This window comes from Mercenaria mercenaria, chromosome 11 (genome assembly GCF_021730395.1).
Source record: "Mercenaria mercenaria strain notata chromosome 11, MADL_Memer_1, whole genome shotgun sequence".
In the NCBI taxonomy this organism is placed as follows: Eukaryota; Metazoa; Mollusca; class Bivalvia; order Venerida; family Veneridae; genus Mercenaria; species Mercenaria mercenaria.
In genome coordinates this window covers 49,532,098-49,550,456 of record NC_069371.1, presented here as the reverse complement: position 1 = coordinate 49,550,456, position 18,359 = coordinate 49,532,098, and the positions used below count along the sequence as shown (strand labels likewise).

The 18,359-nt window shown below is 34.0% G+C and overlaps 2 protein-coding genes and 1 long non-coding RNA gene across 3 annotated transcripts; all 3 read right to left on the bottom strand.

Annotated features, from left to right (window-relative positions):
- Positions 1 to 1,700: 1,700 nt before the first annotated feature.
- On the bottom strand, positions 1,701 to 5,847 carry LOC123532178 (uncharacterized). The gene is made up of 3 exons (XR_006682596.2): positions 3,779 to 5,847; positions 2,809 to 2,870; positions 1,701 to 2,330 (listed from the first exon to the last, which is right to left on the bottom strand). It is a non-coding gene; the product is annotated as an uncharacterized LOC123532178 (long non-coding RNA).
- Positions 5,848 to 8,817: 2,970 nt separating this feature from the next.
- Positions 8,818 to 11,541, bottom strand: LOC123532061 (transcription intermediary factor 1-alpha-like). Its single transcript, XM_045313409.2, has 3 exons — positions 10,511 to 11,541; positions 10,014 to 10,084; positions 8,818 to 9,405 (listed from the first exon to the last, which is right to left on the bottom strand). Exons 1-3 carry the CDS (start codon positions 11,406 to 11,408, stop codon positions 9,259 to 9,261), a joined length of 1,116 nt encoding a protein of 371 aa, XP_045169344.2. The 5' UTR covers positions 11,409 to 11,541; the 3' UTR covers positions 8,818 to 9,258.
- A 2,403-nt stretch (positions 11,542 to 13,944) lies between these two features.
- On the bottom strand, positions 13,945 to 17,289 carry LOC123532008 (uncharacterized). Its single transcript, XM_045313342.2, has 3 exons — positions 16,072 to 17,289; positions 15,565 to 15,626; positions 13,945 to 15,329 (listed from the first exon to the last, which is right to left on the bottom strand). The coding sequence occupies exons 1-3, from the start codon at positions 16,520 to 16,522 to the stop codon at positions 15,186 to 15,188; spliced, it is 657 nt and encodes a 218-aa protein (XP_045169277.2). The 5' UTR covers positions 16,523 to 17,289; the 3' UTR covers positions 13,945 to 15,185.
- Between the last annotated feature and the right edge of the window lie 1,070 nt (positions 17,290 to 18,359).

Sequence of the window (18,359 nt, the reverse complement as noted above, 5' to 3'; positions counted from 1 at the left end):
ACCATAACTTATCAAAGCATCAGTGACTTTAAAATAGAATTCCTTGTTGAATTTATATTTTCATTGATCTTATATGACTAGTCAGTTGCTCTGGTTTTATTATATCTTGTTACTTGCTTCTTTTGTTTCTTTTTGCTTTTTTGTTTTTAATTTAATAGATAGTTTTTGTATTTGTCCAGTCCTGACAAAAAAAAAAAAAAAACAAAAAAAAAGAACATTTTCATTGAAATATTTTCTACACTTTGGCAGTGGGTTATTATGCTTTCTAAATTTCTTGTAATATAAGGTTTGAACTAGACACTGACATACTCCTAGTAACCTTACAGTTCAACGAGGACTTCAAGTTTATCGTTCGTCCGAAAAAAAATGAATTCTATGATATTCAAAAGTATATAAGAAAGATTCATGCTTTGTGAATAGGGACAATATAGAGAATATTTATGTTATATCATTCTTTTCTTGGACAAATTTTTTGATTGTTTTTGTCAAGGGGAACAGTAAATTGCTGTGTATAATCGGCATTCTGAAATCTATAATGTAGATGACTAAGGTCCATAAAACTTCATCAGTAAATAGAAAACACTCATTACATTACATGATAATAAAAATAATGGTTTCTGTGAACCACAACTTTGAAATAATTTCAACATTTCCTCATTTCCCAACAAACTGCATTTCTGTGGAACTTCAAACACACGCTCCTGCATATAAGAACTTTTCACAGGAGATGACCTTAGTTAGTGAAATAATTACTTTAATTTTGTATATAAAGGGACCACCTACTCGCAATGTTAATGTCATTGCAGGTAGAGGATTTGTATTGCATGGTAAAACTTTTCTATCATGTTTATTATCCCCCGCCGATGAAATCGGGAGGGGGTATTGAAATGGCGTTGTCCGTCCGTCAGTCCGTCCGTCAGTCCGTCAGTCCGTCCGTCCGTCCGTCCGCAGCCATTTCTCAGTAACTACTTGGTAGAATTTCATGAAACTTGAAATAAACATGAACCAACATACTGCGATGATGCCCGTCAAGTTTTTTTTTTGATTGGTCAATTTCCCTCAGAGTTATTGCCCTTGATTTAATAAAAAATGTACGTCTGCAGCTATTTCTCAGTAACTAACAGGTAGAATTTCATCAAATTTGAAATAGACATGAACCAAGATACTGTGCTGATGCCCGTCAAGTTTTTTTTTTGATAGGTCAATTTCCGTCAGAGTTATTACCTTTGATTTAATGAAAAATGTCCGTCTGCAGCCATTTCTCAGTAACTAGCAGGTAGAATTTCATCAAACTTGAAACAGACATGAACAAAGATACTGCGACGATGCCCTTCAAGGTTTGTTTCGATTGGTCAATTTTCCATATAGTTATTGCCCTTTAATTGTTTAAAAATCCACAGATCTGTACATAACAAACCAACCAATTGGAAGAATTTCATTAAACTTCTTTCATTCTTTTCCATGAACATTTATTATAAACATGTGATGTTGTGAACCTACACCTGGTCACCACCTTACCTTGGTCCCCCCCCCCCCACCCCACCCCCCACCCCCACACCATTTTTTTTTTTTTTTTTTTTTTTTTTTTTTTTTCATTTTTCATTTTCTATCAATATTTATAATCAACATGTAAACTGTTGTATCCTCACCCCCCCCCCCAGCCCCACCCAAACAAACCATTCATTTTCTTTTAATTTGATTTTGACTAATGAAATTATTTGCTTCTTGGTAACATTCTTAACTTTTTGCTGGATATATTTTTTTGCCGTTCCTCAACTCTGACCCTTTCGGCGGGGGATTCCAATTCATCGAATTTGCTTGTTCTTCATGTTTTAAACAGTTTATAACATATATTGTTTTATGTGCTAATGTTGATAACTTATAGCCAGTCAGACTAATAAAGTAATGATTAGGTGATTTCTCATATTGCAATAAATGTACTTCAGACACAACACTTGGCGGCGTCTTTGATGCTTGCATCAATGAATTGCCTTGTTACCTCTCATGAACAGACTCCACCAAACCGAGTCTGCTATTATTCTTCTTAGTAACATTCTCTGAAACCTCCCAATATCTGCTCTGAATGACTCCATTCCACCGTGACATAACTATCTTCTAAAATACCACAGATTAATTCTTCAATAACAATTGTTCTTTGATTAATTCAATTCCATATTTTAAAATGTTCATATAAGTTCGACACCATTTTCCTCGGTTGAGTAACCAAATCTGAAACCTCCAAGTATCTGTCCTGAACGGTCCCATTCTACCGTGAGATCACCATTGCCATTTACAGCTATCACTGTACCAGGCTTCCAACAGTGATAAGACTGAAATAATGAAGGTATCGTAATTACAAAAGTAATGATGATAATGTTGATGGTGATGATGATGATGATGATTATGTTGTTGCTGATTGTAAATTAGGAGAATTGTAATTAAAAACGTCTGATACAGCTGATACCTTTAAATGAGCCGTGCCATGGGAAAACCAACATAGTGGGTTTGCGACCAGCATGGATCCAGACCAGCCTGCGCATCCGCGCAGTCTGGTCAGGCTCCATGCTGTTCGCTTTTAAAGCCTATTGGAGTTGGAGAAACTGTTAGCGAACAGCATGGATCCTGACCAGACTGCGCGGATGCGCAGGCTGGTCTGGATCCATGCTGGTCGCACACCCACTATGTTGGTTTTCCCATGGCACGGCTCAAATAGATATCATGCAGAAATTTGTAATTATTTTATGTCATATATTACTGTTAGTCTAAGTATAGTAATATATAATTAGATAATATCGTGTAGTGTTTTACCGAGTGGCCATACTTGCAGTTCCATGAAGGATTTACACGTACATATGACATCAATTCTGAATCTGAAACGGAACAGTAAAATAATCAAGTACGAAATGATTCTGTTGACTATTATCGGTCTGGTTTCGGTAAAAAGACTGTATTCATCTTGTGATTTCACATTACTTCTTTGGCGATGTCGACATTTGGCGGGTGAGTTACCATAGCACTTAACGGGACATACCCAATATCTTGCAGATTATATTCTCGAAACATAGATAATGTATTCAATGAACATAAAATGATATATAAGTGAAATTTTAAAGAACAACATATGGCGAAAAATTCCTTAATTTACCATAACTGATCAGTAAAGAGGCATTCTGTAATAAATCACAATTCACCCAATCATTAATACTACATTCTAGTTTACGGCACTGCAACATACTTCAAAACGCTGATTTTATCGATAATGACTGGAATGTATAGCTTAAACATTTCGGATCAGTTATTATACTTCCGAATATTCTATTATTTATTTATTTATTTATAGTTTTTTTTTAGTTTGACATCAGAAAGGGTATGCCCCATTAAGGGAATGCTTTTCAAAGTAAGTCTGTAAAGAACCATAATGCAATACCATTAAAAAGATAAAGCTGAAATTCCAAATGTAGTATTCACATAGGAAGTACTCTACAAGGGAGGTAACCATTATTAATGTTAATCAGATTTCGAATATAAATCATCTCAAGAAGTTAGACAACGAGAGACGAAAGAAAGTTGAAATATATTTTGGCAATATATGAGTTAATTTGCACATACTAGTTTTTTTTTCTACGCACTTTAAACAGTTTAACACCTCCGTTCTTAAAGCATTTAATCACTGGGCCCATCAAGAAATTTTTAGAAGGCCTTGAAAGAATCAGAATTATATTTTAAGCCTAGTTTAGAATTAGCATTTTTAATATTAATAGTATAAGTAAAAGTGTACCGTTTGGCTTTTAAATGATCTTTCCATTTTTTCTTATGTCCAAATCTCCAAATTTTATTTTAGAAGCAACAAAGGTTAACAGCTTTTTGTCACGTACGAAAGTGAAATTCTTAATACTGTTTTTCGATCGCAGCTGGGCCATGTCATGTTCGATATCAAGAATATTAGGCTTGCACTCAACAGAGCTGATAAACAACGACTGTCCCTGGTGCATTTCCGTGTTTATCGCTTGTTTAACTGCGTCTATTTTTGTTGAAAGACGCTTGCATTCTTCTAACTTGATCAAAAGGTCTTCATCGTCAGATTTTAAACGATTAACCTCAGTCTTAACATCATCTTCAGCCTTGTTCTAAACGTATTTATTTCTTTCAGTGCAGTTTCGTACATCAATCTGATTTCTCTCTTATTTTCTTTTATTCTCTTCTTTTTCTTGGTTTGCAGATGCCAATTTCTCAAGCTTTCTAACCAATTCTTTGAAGTCTTCGTTGCCTTGGAAATCTTTAGACAGGTCCTTTATGAATTCCGGTTTACAAACACTGTGTTCGAGTATCATACAATCACCACATCCTACAAATTCATGCTTACGGCAGTAGTATTTTACCGTCTCATCCTCATGACGTTTGCACTTCTCGATGATTTCTTCACTTTTCTTCAACAAAACTTCAGAAATGTTTTCATCAACTAAAACATGATTTCTACATTGCTTCGCTTTTAGATGATGTCGAAAGCAAGAGTTGCACATAAATTCCCTACACTCCTGGCATACACCGTTCGCACGAGTCGTGGCATGTTCACTGTTGCACGGTTCACAGAGTTTCTCCGTTTGCCAAGAAGATGAATCTTTTTCTTCGTCAGCTCTTTTTCCAGGTACTTCCATTGTCAAACTGAGTTGAAGTTCATGTAAATGAATAACGTCCTTTTACAAACATTGAGAACAGGAATATATTGACACCCGGTGTAATATATGATATTTACAAACGTTTTGTTCGGGAACAATCGGTTGAGCAAACTTTACTGAGCGAAACAGATAACAAGCCATTTTTATTTTGCCCATGTCCTAAAAACTACTAATTTTTTTTCTCGAAATTTGATACACTCGTACAAAATATATTGTTTATACCTTTTACAATTTCAGCAAAGTCAACTTTTGCTAAAATATAAATTCACTGATTTTAGGACTTTTAGGCTTTCATCCATTTTTGAAAAGTCACAAAAATCCTCTTAAATGTCCAGAATTTACAAACTAGCGTAAACATTATTAGAAGAGAAAATGATAATAAAACAAAATAGCCTCGTTGTCATAACCTATCATAAAAAATATTTCATAATTTCATATGTATATAATATGTAGCCATTTCCCATTATAAGTAAAACATTTACAGCTCTGTATTCTTAAAAATGTTACATCACACAAATTTTGCATCGTTTTAGAAAGTGCGCGTGGTAGTAAAATGAAACAATGACACCTTTGCTTAATAGTTTTGAATTTTTGATATGCTATTCTCATAAACATCCATACTCATCTAAATGTCTGCTTTATTTGATCAAAATAGTTTAAGAAATTAGATATTCGTCCTTGTAGTATAATGTTCTGCATGTTATTTGCAAAAAAGCTAATGACTGGTTATATATTTTTACAGTATAGTTAATGAGGATCGCATTATAATACTCCATTGAGACGTAAACCATGTTCATGACCTTGTGGTTCAATTCATATTTTAAACTTTGATATTTAACTCATATTGTTTTTTACAAATGTAGTTTAAACTATTGACTTAAATGATTTAACGAGATCATTTATAAATACCAAATCTCTCTATTCCTAGAATGTCGTAATTCATAGTTTTACTTTCATTTTGCCGCTGGCTCTAATACTTCAGTCCCTACTTTTTTATTTATATACTGTGGCAGCTAGTAAAATGTACTAGCGCTAGAGTAATCTATTCTAAGTTTAGGTTTAACCGTTTGTTTAATGTCTGCATTGTTTTAGATCATGTCTTTGTTGGTGCATGGAACATGTTTAGGCACAAAAATAATGCTATATAAATGTGTAATTATTGTGCCCCAATCGTTTTAGGGGGGCGTCCGTCTGTCCGTTCTTCCGAATTTATGTCGTTCATATCTCAGATAGTATTTGACCCAGCCCAGGATTGTTATTCAGCACGGGAAGTTGTGAACCAGGGGTTTTAATTTGGAGATCACGCATTCAGACCAGAGTTATGGCCCTTGGCCCAGTTTTATGAAACATCACATTATTCAGCATGTGAAGTTGTGCACCTTGGGTTTAGTTTGAGTTTGAGAGGTACGGCCCTTCATTAAGTCAAAAATATGCATTAAAAGGCATTAAAGCTGTATCGCACATACCTCAATAATTTTTTTACCTAGGGTCGTGAAACATCACAGGAATTTTGGACTTCTATCAGTCAAACCAGAGTTATGGCTCTTGATTGTCAAATTGTCAAAATTATGCGTAAACGGGATACAAGCTTGTGTCGCATGTATCTCAAAAAGACCTCAACTGAGTCATAAAACATTAGGGGATTGTTATATAGCATTCGAATTTATGCAGCTGGTGTTCTGTTTGGAATTTCACTCAGCTTAGGCAGAATTAAGTTCCTCCACTTAGTGAAAAATACAAATAAAATTTCACCTAGTGTTGAAACCACGGTACAGTGACAGGAGTTGGGGGCACCTGTGTCCTATAGGCATACATCTAGTTATTGATATTATCATTATCATTATTATAACTAAAAATGAGCGTCATCTATTGATTTAATTTAGTTGAAGCTATGTTTCATAGATTGATACATTCTTTTCATATGTAAGAACTTGTCCGAGTTATCCGCTTTCATTCCTATGTTCAGACTTGCTCTGAGCTAAATCTTAGTAACTGGAGCATGAAAACATCTTAACTGAATGTCATAAACGACACAATGACGAGATTCGGTGGTAGACGTATGCGTTTATGTTTTGTTTCATTTGCACTCATTATCTGTCTTGCTCAGTAAGTGTTTAAATTATTCCAAGTCATAAAATATAAAAAAAAACAGTGGATGTGGTTACTATTCCATGTGCGGGTACAGTAAAAGATTTAAAATATTGTCCAATTGCAAAAAGACAAAACTCACAGAGATGATCCTTTGGCCATCCTTGAAGGAAATGGTTCGAACTACATTTATTCGCCCAAATACATGATCGCTAGGGTGCAGTGCTAATTTTCACTGTACGGTGAAATGAAAAAAAAAAGAAAATGTACAGCCCTGAATGAATTTATTATTTGGCAGTACCACAGGATTATTTTCTTCCAAAATTGTTACCTGTTTGAGCGAATGATCCATGATGTCTACCTTAGTGCTTCTCATTTTATGTCAGAGTGTTAAAAACGGGTTTAGAAAGTAAAAAGTTTTACAGTGAAGTAATTAGCAGCTGCATATCTTTTTACATAGCAAGCTGTAAAACATTGTTAATTTTTCTTAGTGTACTCAAAACGAGATCCAAAGAAATTATGGCAACTGACTGAATGACAGTCGTTCAGTATATTTTAAACTTTACATAGTGAGCTATGAAAATGCCATTACTGGTTAAATATTTTAGGATATTTCTATTATGATTACAATTTTGCTTAGTTTTAAGATATTCATCATAGTATGCTCCGTGAGGCGGCTGTAAAAAATCTGCTCGTGCCTTGGCTCAGTGCATTAATACTTTCTGGTTCCTTGGGATCATGAAGTACATGGATGTCGTTCATATTTACCATAATAAGCCGTTGCTAGGGGACGAGAGAGGTGTTGCATATTTCATTACCTCTCATAAACAGACTCATTCAAACCGAGTCTGCTTTCATGTTGCTAGTTTGCGTTCTATTACAACAATAAAATCAGGAAACATATACCATAAAGCTGACACTTTTGAATATTATATTTTTCTTGTGAAACAGCTTTTGCAAAAATGTAGAAATAGATTACTTTAATATATGATGAAAAATTGATATATGATGACAAAGCTAAATATCTCTATAAACTGGAAATAACTTTCTAATATGCAAATAACTAAATTCTTCCAGTGACACAATGACCAAAGAATACGTCCAATTTGATAACAAAAATATTAAGGTATAAAATGAATGAAAGTTAATTTTTAAGTTGTAATTACAAAACTACATAATCACTATAAACCTGAAACACCTTTCCAATACATGAATACCGAAATACGTTTTCTTGTGAAGAAATACCTCCATACAGATAACAAGAGAATTATGATATTACTTCTAACAAAAATAAACATAAAAGTAGATCTATATTTAAGTATCAAAAAGTTATTGATAATGTAATTGTAGCTGAATATCAATAAAATTGTGGGAAAAAACCGGCATGTGAATTGTTCGAAATTGGGAGTTGCACACGTTACACTGTGTATAATATACGAGTAAGCATTTCTGCGCATTATCATTAGATATTTTATTGATGATTTTGCAACACACGAATGTGTTTCAAATTTTGTTTCCAGATTATTCAAACAAAATTTCGAATGGAATCAGCCAGCCTTTCAGCAGTTGTAGAACACGGATGAATGCGTGCTATGTATACAAAACAGACAGGTTTTAGTTAAACAAAGGGGTAGCGATAGGGATATTTAATTCAAAGCTGTCCAAGTTTCCAGTATTCATTAAACTGGTACAGAAAACACGTATTGTGCTCTGCATGTTATGAATTTTACAAAGCACGTGTAACATCTCGACAAGTCTCTTCTTAACACTTTCCAATATTTGCGGATGATGAAATGCTTTGAGAGTTAGACAGTCTTACAGGAATAAATGTGTCAGCCTCACAAACAAAAATACATGTTTTGCTATAAGAAACTTCTGTTTCATCTTTTTTGGGTCGGGGCTTTGCTCTGACTTAATGGAATTAAAGACGGAAAATGAACAGCTACTGCACTTGTTAGTGCAAAACGGCAAATTACATATTAAAATAAGTGCAGCTACAACAAAGGGCATGAATATGGCCTATTAACGGCTATTTTAAGAATGCAATCGCCAGTGACGTCATCAATATATTTTATTTATAATATGCTTTACCTAATATCAGACCGACCAAAACATTTTAGTACGCTTGATCGTCTATCATGGTTTGAATACAATTATTCCTTTCATGCAATTCATCCAGCCAGTTACTTGAAAAGTCATACCACTTTCACTATTTGTTAAAGACTACTTTGTCTGGGTTGCATTAAATTTACGTACGGAACAAGTTTTTAATTGAATCTTAACACTTTCACACTAACTTCAAGGTTATTTCCATTGTTTGAATAATATGATTCATTCATTACACTTCTACAAAGCTGTTTCTAAAGCAGTTTAAAGTTAAATCAATTTTTCACCACACAGCATCTTTTTACAGATTAATTAATCGTTGTGATTACAAAAATAACATTCAAACTTCGAAAACTATATGTTTACTCAGAAAATACTGCATAAATTGTTAAATAAGTTCTACATCAAAAGTGGATTTTGACTTAAAGTTTCCTAGTCTGTAACCAGGCGTTTGCTTCCCAGAACGATCCCATTTCACCGTGATGATTCCTTTTTCATCTACATCGGCCACAGTGCCAGGTTGGAAATGGTGGAACTGGAAAAGTAAATGAAGCATATATATTGACTTGCACTGAGACTTCCTTTATAATTGTGATGATGATGATGTCAATAATAGAATGCTGGTGGTGAAAATAATTTTAGTATCCTACTGAAACAAAAAAAGTTAGGGTTTCCGTGGCCGAGTGGTTAAAGCCATTGGCTTGGAATCACTTGCCTTTCACCAATGTGGACAAAAGTAAAAAATATAGTATCATATTGTTTCTCTTGTCACACTGCAAGATATTTGAACAAGAACAATGTAACAAGGGTCGAAGCTGAACTTCAGAAGAGGTTAATAACTCAATAAATTAAGTGAGATGAAACTTGCTACGGATTGTTTGATTCAATTGTGAACAATGTAATGCAATCAAATGTACTGAAGTAAAATCTTATAGCTTCCCCAAGTTGTCACTATAGACCATCACATATTTATTTTCGGAGAATAATGTATAACACATAAAGTAACTAAACGGAGTTGCAACCTTTAACTCTACATGGTAATATGACAGAATCAGTATAGCATATACTTCGTACTTTTATCAAATACTTACGGGATAGCTATGTATTGAAACTTATGTATACGAAAGTGTTATAGTAATTTACCTTTTTTCCATGTGTACAGTCTGATCTGGGACGTACACGCGCCCCGACAAACACGACACTTGACATCCCTTCTGAAATAAAATAATCAATTATGTTTAAATATCAGTCCGCACAAATTCACAATCTACATAACAATCCCCTAATGTTTTATGACTCTAAGTCAAATACTTTTTGCAATTAATATAAAGTGCCCATATGAGGAAATTAAACGGCTCAAATAAAGAATTAACAGGCTGGAACTTTTACTAGGAAGCTATAAAAGAACTTATAAAACAATTAAATAAATTTGTTAAATATAATAATACATTAAATAATATATTCAGAGATTACTAGGATCGTCTCAAATATTTAGTAACATACTTCCAAATTAGTGACTTGATTTTTATGTCATTCTTTCCATTAAGATTTGTATAATCTAAAAGATTACTTCGACTTCATTCAAAATAATAGTTATGATATGTTACTGTTTTTCTTTTCAAAAACTTGTACAGTTCTACCTGTCTGATAGACCTTGTTAGTTGTAACATCTACATGGCCAAGTCTTTTATCAGAAGCGACGCTGTTGAGCAGCTGCTTGTCAGGTATAAATTTAATGCTTAGCATACGGTTTTCAGATTGTGATCGTGCAAGTCCGTGTTCAATGTTGAGAATATCAGGCTTACTCTCAACTGTGTGGATAAACAACAAATTTCCTTGGTAGAGTTCTGCGTCTATCTTTTGTTTCAATTTATCAATATTCGATGAAAGCTGCTGGCATTCTTTCTCTAACTTGTTCAATAAATTTTCATTGTCAGACTTCAAGCGATTCACCTCATTTACAACATCAGCTTCCACCTTGTCCAAAAACACATTAATGTCTGTTCTAAATTTGCTTATTTCTTTCAGTGCCATTTCACACATTATTCCGAGTTCTTTCTTACTATGTTCAATTGCCTTGCCGATGTCTTGGTTTGCAGAGGTCATTTTCTCCAAATTTCTGACTAAGGTTTGGAATTCTTTGTTCTCTTGGAAATCTTTTGATAAGTCCTCAATAAATTCAGGCTTACAAGCACCATGCTCGCGTATCATACAATCACCACACCCTACCATGTCATGCTTTCGGCAGTAGTATTTTATTGTTTCATCCGAATGTTGTTTACATTTTTTGGTGTTTTCGTCAGCTTTTCTCAACAGTAACAAGGTAGGGTCAGCGTCAACGAACACATGCTTCCTGCACTGCCTCGCTCTCAGATGATGCCGAAAGCATGTGTTGCACATAAATTCGTTACACTCACGACATAGTCCATCTGCATATGTAGTGATATCATCATCTTTGCATGATTCACACAGTTTATCACTTTTCTTCCCAACAGCTACAGATCCGTCTTTATCAGCTTTTCTACCAGTGACTTCCATTTTGTTTTGTTTAATTAAAAGCTTAAATTTTTATACAAAACTACACACACACATTTGCTTCCTTGTAAAAAGACGTTTAAACTTTAATCGTGTATGTACAAATATAACACGCAGATCATTCTATACATAGAGCGTGACGTCACACATTCCGTCTGTCTAGTCAGTGCGACAGTATGAAAGCGCTACCGTAGTGTACACAATGACACACGGATGTGTTTGTTGTATACATACTATAAATAAAATTCGATACGTATACTGAGTATACATAGCGTAACTCTATAACGGGTATAGCTTACAACACACTAAATAGCTGTTCTTCTTTATTCTATATAAAACTGACACATTTCCAATGGCCGCAGCACACATTAGGACCCATTTTAAATGTCTAGTACTTAAAGTGTTGAATAAAAATCAAGAGAAATGTAGGGGTCATGTTTTGATGCAAGAAAAATATTTTCAGTCAAACACACTAACTGCAAATCAGCTATAAATGAGACCCCATATTGTAGTGGTGGTGTATGATTTCCATGTTTCTGTATGCCTATAAGAAAAACTTTTTTCTCTGACATTGTGCCACTTCAAAGAAGTATAAAATACACAGAATGGCAACTAGCTGTAATCTCGCGTGATCTCGTGTTAGAGCGTTAATCGGCGTTATCTTAGTAAAAACAAACATTGACGAGCATGGAGTTACAATTTGTACCTTTAAAACTACATTTGAAATACATGTAAGCTTCTATAACAACTTTAGTTTAATGTGAAATAGTCTTAAGACACAAAGTACACGTTTCCTGCCAGCAAAAGAAGCGTGGTCATACGGTGATAATTAATTTACCGATGAATAATTGCTTTCGCAAACAACATGGCGCCTGGAGAAAGCGCCACTTCCGGTAAACGAGATCTCATTCAGTTATCACGGGATGTTGGCGAGATTTGCCCTATATGCCTTTCAAGTTGCCGATCTATTCATTTTTATAGCTCTTTGGCCACTTTCGTTTGAAATGTACAACCCGAATGCATGAAAAGATACAGGGTTTCAGCTTGATATCAACAGTTTCTAAGGTTTTATGGCATTTAACAACACGTCAGATTTTGCCCGACATAATTTTCAAGCAGTAACCCTAACTGTAGTTTTGTTTTGCACTGTTTTGTGATTTTCTACTTTGATCTGCATACTTAAATCTTAATTATGTTCATTTTACCTCTAATGGCCAGACATTACCAATCTTAAGGCATAAATATGCAGCTAATGAAAATAATACCCCAAACAGTGGAAATGAGATATTCTTGAGCTTTATCCTCATTTTCAACAAATAGCAATTAATTTGTCATTCTCTATCAAATTTTATTGCCATTCTCATCTTGCCAGTTTTCAATTTTTACCAGTGTCAACTTATAGGTTAAACACACTAAATAGCTGTTCTTCTTTATTCTGTATAAAATTGACATATTTCCAATTACAGTGGCATACATCAGGACCCATTCTAAAAGCCAGCAACATACATTTACTTGAAGAATATTATCAGTGCTGAATAAAAATCAAAACAATCGTGGGGGTCATGTTTGATGCAAGAAAAATATTTTTAGTCACACTGTAATATCAGTTAAAAATGAGATCCAAGATTGTAGTGGTGGTGTATGATCTAAGTTTCCATGAAAAATTCTGTATATTGTTATTTCATTATGAAAATGCAACCTACATGTCAAGCATAAATCTGCCATGTGATTTTAGCAGAAACAAATGCAAAGAAAAGAAGGAAACAAGAAATATCTTTAAAAATGATGGTCGGCGAATTGTAATAAGGAAAGAAGTTTATAAATTTTTCATCTAACATTCATCTTTCATCTAACATTTTTCAAATTGCAAAACTAAACACCGCACTTTAACAATTTAAATAGTTCTCTTTTAATTTTTCGCAAAGGTTACGTAGGGTTGCAATTTTGTTTCGTTTATCCTTAGACGAATAATTACAGCAGTAGTTCGATGAAGATTCATAAAGCGGTTCATGAGAAGAGGTCATTAAACGTGTTTATATTTTTAGCTAAATTGGTCCCTATCCCCATTTGTAACAAAATAGCAGGAGACCTTACGATATTGTTACACATCGAGTTTGATAAAAATCCATTACATTTTAGTGGTTAATGCGAAGAAAGGCATATCTACTTTTAGCTATAGTGGTCCCTAATAGGGCCCAAGTTCCTATATAAATAAATTTGGAAGAGGACCTTATAATGATGCTCCAGACCAAGTATGACAAAGATCCACCAAGCTGTTCATGAGACGCTGTATAAAGGCATTTCTAGTTTTAGCTCTAGCAGCCCCTAAAAGGGGTCAAATGTCCCAGCTGGACAAAGTTGGCTGCGGGCCTAATAAAGATGCTACAAATCAAGTTTGATTTGAATACTATTCTAAAATAGGCCAACTGATCCCGCTTTAACAAATGCATATTCGCTATTCGTGAATCTTTGGACAATGACGTCACACCTATAAAAAGTGAAGTTCAAGCAAAACTTACAATTGTTATTATTTCAATATTTCAGTTTCATAAGCAAATTTTGACCGCATAAGCAAAGTTTGACCGTAGTTATATCACATAGATAAACTGTATGCAACGTACCTTCATTTCAGTGTAAAATGAGATTCAGTCATTATATAGCATATATATAATGAAACAGATTTCAACTGAGTTCAATACTTGCATACAATACTAAAAAAAATATTCATATATAACAAATCAGTTAAATAATTTGTAACAAATATATCAAAGCAAACAAGTACTCATTTTAATATGCAAACTGAGTAAGTCACAAAAGCAAGAAACCTTTTCATATACAGACGACAATTGTAACAAGGAAAATCTTTTAAAAAGCACTTCTCTACATAAAAGACTCTTATCACACCCTTATTCATGTGATACGCAGACCGTATTCAGCTCTTTCTTTAATTTGATATATGTTGGTATTTGAACAGGTTTTTATCATATTTATTAAACTTACTTATTATTTTGAGATAAATCAATATTATTGCTAAATATAGATCTACTGAGCCAAAGTTGACTGTAAAACTGTGAGCAGCGTTTTTAGGATAAACGCTTTGTCTACATTTCACTCAGCGTAGCACAGTCAACAGAGTGAAAGAAATTGACACTCTCGTCCAGTCAGGCAGAGTGTTGCATAAATCTTCCGTTTTGATAAATTATCTATAATGCGTTATCAAGTAGTTTGATTGGCAAACTGAAGTCACGTGGCATAGGAAAACGAAAACGAATTTAGACGGCGTCGCCGAAAAAGCTCCACAAAGCAAAAAGTCTGAGGACTATTTGTATCCGCCACAATGCGACTATGATTTTGATATTTAGTGTCTATAGTTCGGTTTTGGTAAGATGTTCAGGAAAGTAGTGGTTGTTGATTTCCCTAATAGGCAGACGACTCTATAACCTGTATAATAATCAACATTTAGATCAACTTTTATTCAGCTGTAACTATAAAACCCAAAGATGTCACTTTCGATATTTTTGTCTCTTCAGGCAGTAAACATAAAACATGCTTAACATGTTTTAGTATAAAACATGCTTAAAATGTTTTAGTGATACAATGTGTTGGTAATCGCGCTTTGCAAAGTACAACTTTCTTTTAACTAAGATCTAAAAAGTTTATGTTAGTGATACACCATTACAGTCATCTGAACCACTAGATCTGAAACCTCCCAATATCTGCCCTGAATGACCTCAATACTAAAACCTTCCTTGATTGTGGCATTGCCATATTCTAAAATGCTCATATAAGTTCCACACCATTATCTTCGTCTGAGTAACCAAATCTGAAACCGTCCAATATTTGCCCTGAATGATCCCATTCCACCGTGACGTCACCGTCTTTATTTACATTTATCACTGTACCAGGCTTCCAACAGTGATAATTCTAAAATAATAAATGTATTATAATAATAAAAGTGTTGCTGCTGCTGCTGATGATAATGTTGTTGTTGATGATGACGCTGATGATGATAATGACAAAGATGATGATAATGATGACGTACATTAGGAGAATTGTAATTTCGTTACTAAGAAAGTCTTATACAAGTGAATAGATAGCATGCAGAATGATGATATATTTATAGTAAAATGTAATTAGAAAATATCGTGCAGTAATTTACCGCTTTGCCACGCTTGCAGTTATCGTAAGGACGTACACGTGCATATGACATCAGTTCTGAATCTGAAACACAACAGTAAAATAATCCCTACAGCAAAATGATTCTGTTATCAGTCTGGTTTAGATTAAAAGACTGCAATCAACTGTAATTACGTTAAAAAGATTAAAGGTGAAATTCCAGATGTAGTGCCCACATAACAACACCGCAAGGGAGATAACAACCATTACTGCTGATTAGTTTGATAATGTAATGTAGTCAGTTTTCGATCAACAAGTTTGACCAAATGTTAGTAGAATGAGAGACGAAAGAAAGTTGAAATACATTTTAGCAATATATGACTTAATTTGCACGTACTAGTTTTGCAACGCCCTTTAAACAGTTTAATACTGCCGTCCGTTCTTAAGGTGTCTAATAACTTGACCCCATAAGGAACTTTGAGAAGGCTTTGAATCAGAATTATATTTTGTGCTTAGTTAAGAATAAGCATCTTTAATAATATAAGTATACCTTTTGCCTTTTTAATGACCAGTCCATTTTGGCTTATGTCCAAATCTCCGAACTTTCTTTTAGTAGCAACAATATTTGATAGCTTTTTGTCACGTACGAACTTGAATTTCTTAATACTGTTTCTTGATTGCAGCTGGGCTATGGCACGTTCGGTATCGAGAATATCAGGCTTGCACTCAATAGAGCGAATAAACAACGACTGTCCTTGGTAGAGTTCTGTGCTCATCGCTTGTTTAACTGCGTCTGTTTTTGTTGAAAGAAGCTTGCATTCTTCTTCTAACTTGATCAAAAGGTCTTCATCTTCAGATTTTAAACGATTTACCTCAGTTTTAACATCATCTTCAGCCTTGTCCAAAAACAAGTTAATTTCTGTTCTGAACTTAGCTATTTCTTTCAGTGCAGTTTCATACATCAATCTGATTTCTCTCTTATTTTCTTTAATTCTTCTCATTGTTTTTGTTTGCAGATGTCGATTTCTCAATTTTCCTTACCAATTCTTTGAAGTTTTCGTTGTCTTGGAAATCTTTAGACAGGTCCTTTATGAATTCGGGTTTACAAACACTGTGTTCGAGTATCATACAATCCCCACATCCTACAAATTCATGCTTACGGCAGTAATATTTTACTGTCTCATCCTCATGACGTTTGCACTTCTCGATTTCTTCGCTTTTCCTCAACAAAACTTCAGAAATGTTTTCATCAACTAAGATATGATTTCTACATTGCTTCGCTTTTAGATGATGTCGAAAGCAAGAGTTGCACATAAATTCCCTACACTCGTGGCACACACCGTTCGCAGGTGTCTTGGCATGTTCACTGTTGCATGGTTCACAAAATTTCTCCTTTTGCCAAGTAGATAAATCTTTTTCTCCATCCGCTGATTTACCAGGTACTTCCATAGTCAAACTGAGTTGAATACATGAATAACGTCCTTTAACAAACATTAAAAACAGGACTTTGCTGTCACTCCTTGTGATATATGGTATTTACATACGCATTGATCGAGATCATGCGATAGTGCAAAACAGCTTACACGCCATTTTTATTTTGCCCATGGCCTAAAAATTACTGAAAGTATTTTTCTTGAAATTTAATATGTTCTTAGAACAGTATGTTATTGATAGCAGTCAAATTTTGCTAATACATAATTTCACTTATTCCAGGGCTTTTAGGCTTTTATCCGTCTTTGAAAAGTCACAAAGATACACTTAAATATCCACAATTTACAAACTAGCGTAAATATTTTAAGGGGAGAAAATGATAAATAATAAAATATCGTCGAAGTCGTAACCTATCATAAAATATTTCATGTGATATGTTTAACCATTTCTTATTACAAATTAAAAAATACAGCTCTGTATTCTTAAAAATATAACATCACGCATATTTCTTTGTAGTTTTAGAAAGTGCGCGTGGTAGTTAAATGAATATAATGATATCTTTGCTAATATTAACAGTTTTAAATTTTTGATATGTTATTTACATAAACGTACACACTCATCTAAATGTCTGCTTTATTTGATATAGAATTGTTTCAGTAATTAGATATTCGTTCTTCTTGTATGAAGTCCTGCATATTATTCGCAAAACAGCTAATGGCTCGGTAGGTTTTTTTTGTACAGTATAGTTAAAGAGGATCGCATTATAATACTCCATAGAGACGTAAACCATGTTCATGACCTTGTGATATCTTACTGATTCAGTTTATGTTTTAAACTTTGGTATCTAAATTATTGACGTAAATGATTAATAAGGGCATTTATAGATACCTGGAATAACGTGGTTTATAAAGTTTTAATTTCGTTTTATCGTTGGCTCTAATACATTTGTCCTTGTTTTTTATCAGTATACAGTGGCAGCTCTTGAAATGTACTTACACTTTGCAAACTGATAGTATAATATTCTATTTCAATATCACAATCTAAGTTTAGTTTTAACTGGTGGTTTAATTTCGGTTTTGTTTAAGATTTGTCTTTGTTAATGCTTTGAACATACACATACACACACGAAAATAATGATATATAACTGTGTACTTATGTCTCCCACACCACTGTGGTGGGAGACATATTGATTTACTCCTGTCTCTCTGTGTGTGTCTGTCAGTCTGTCTGTCACAAATCTTGTCTTCACTCTAAGTCGAACATTTCGCATCCGATCTTCACCAAACTTGAACAAAATGACTCGTCGCCTGATTCTTATAGAGCTCCATCTCCATTTTTTTGAAAAAAGGAGATTTTTACATTAATTTGTTTGTCTCGTCGAGCCCTGTTGTTCTGTAGCAAGTAAAC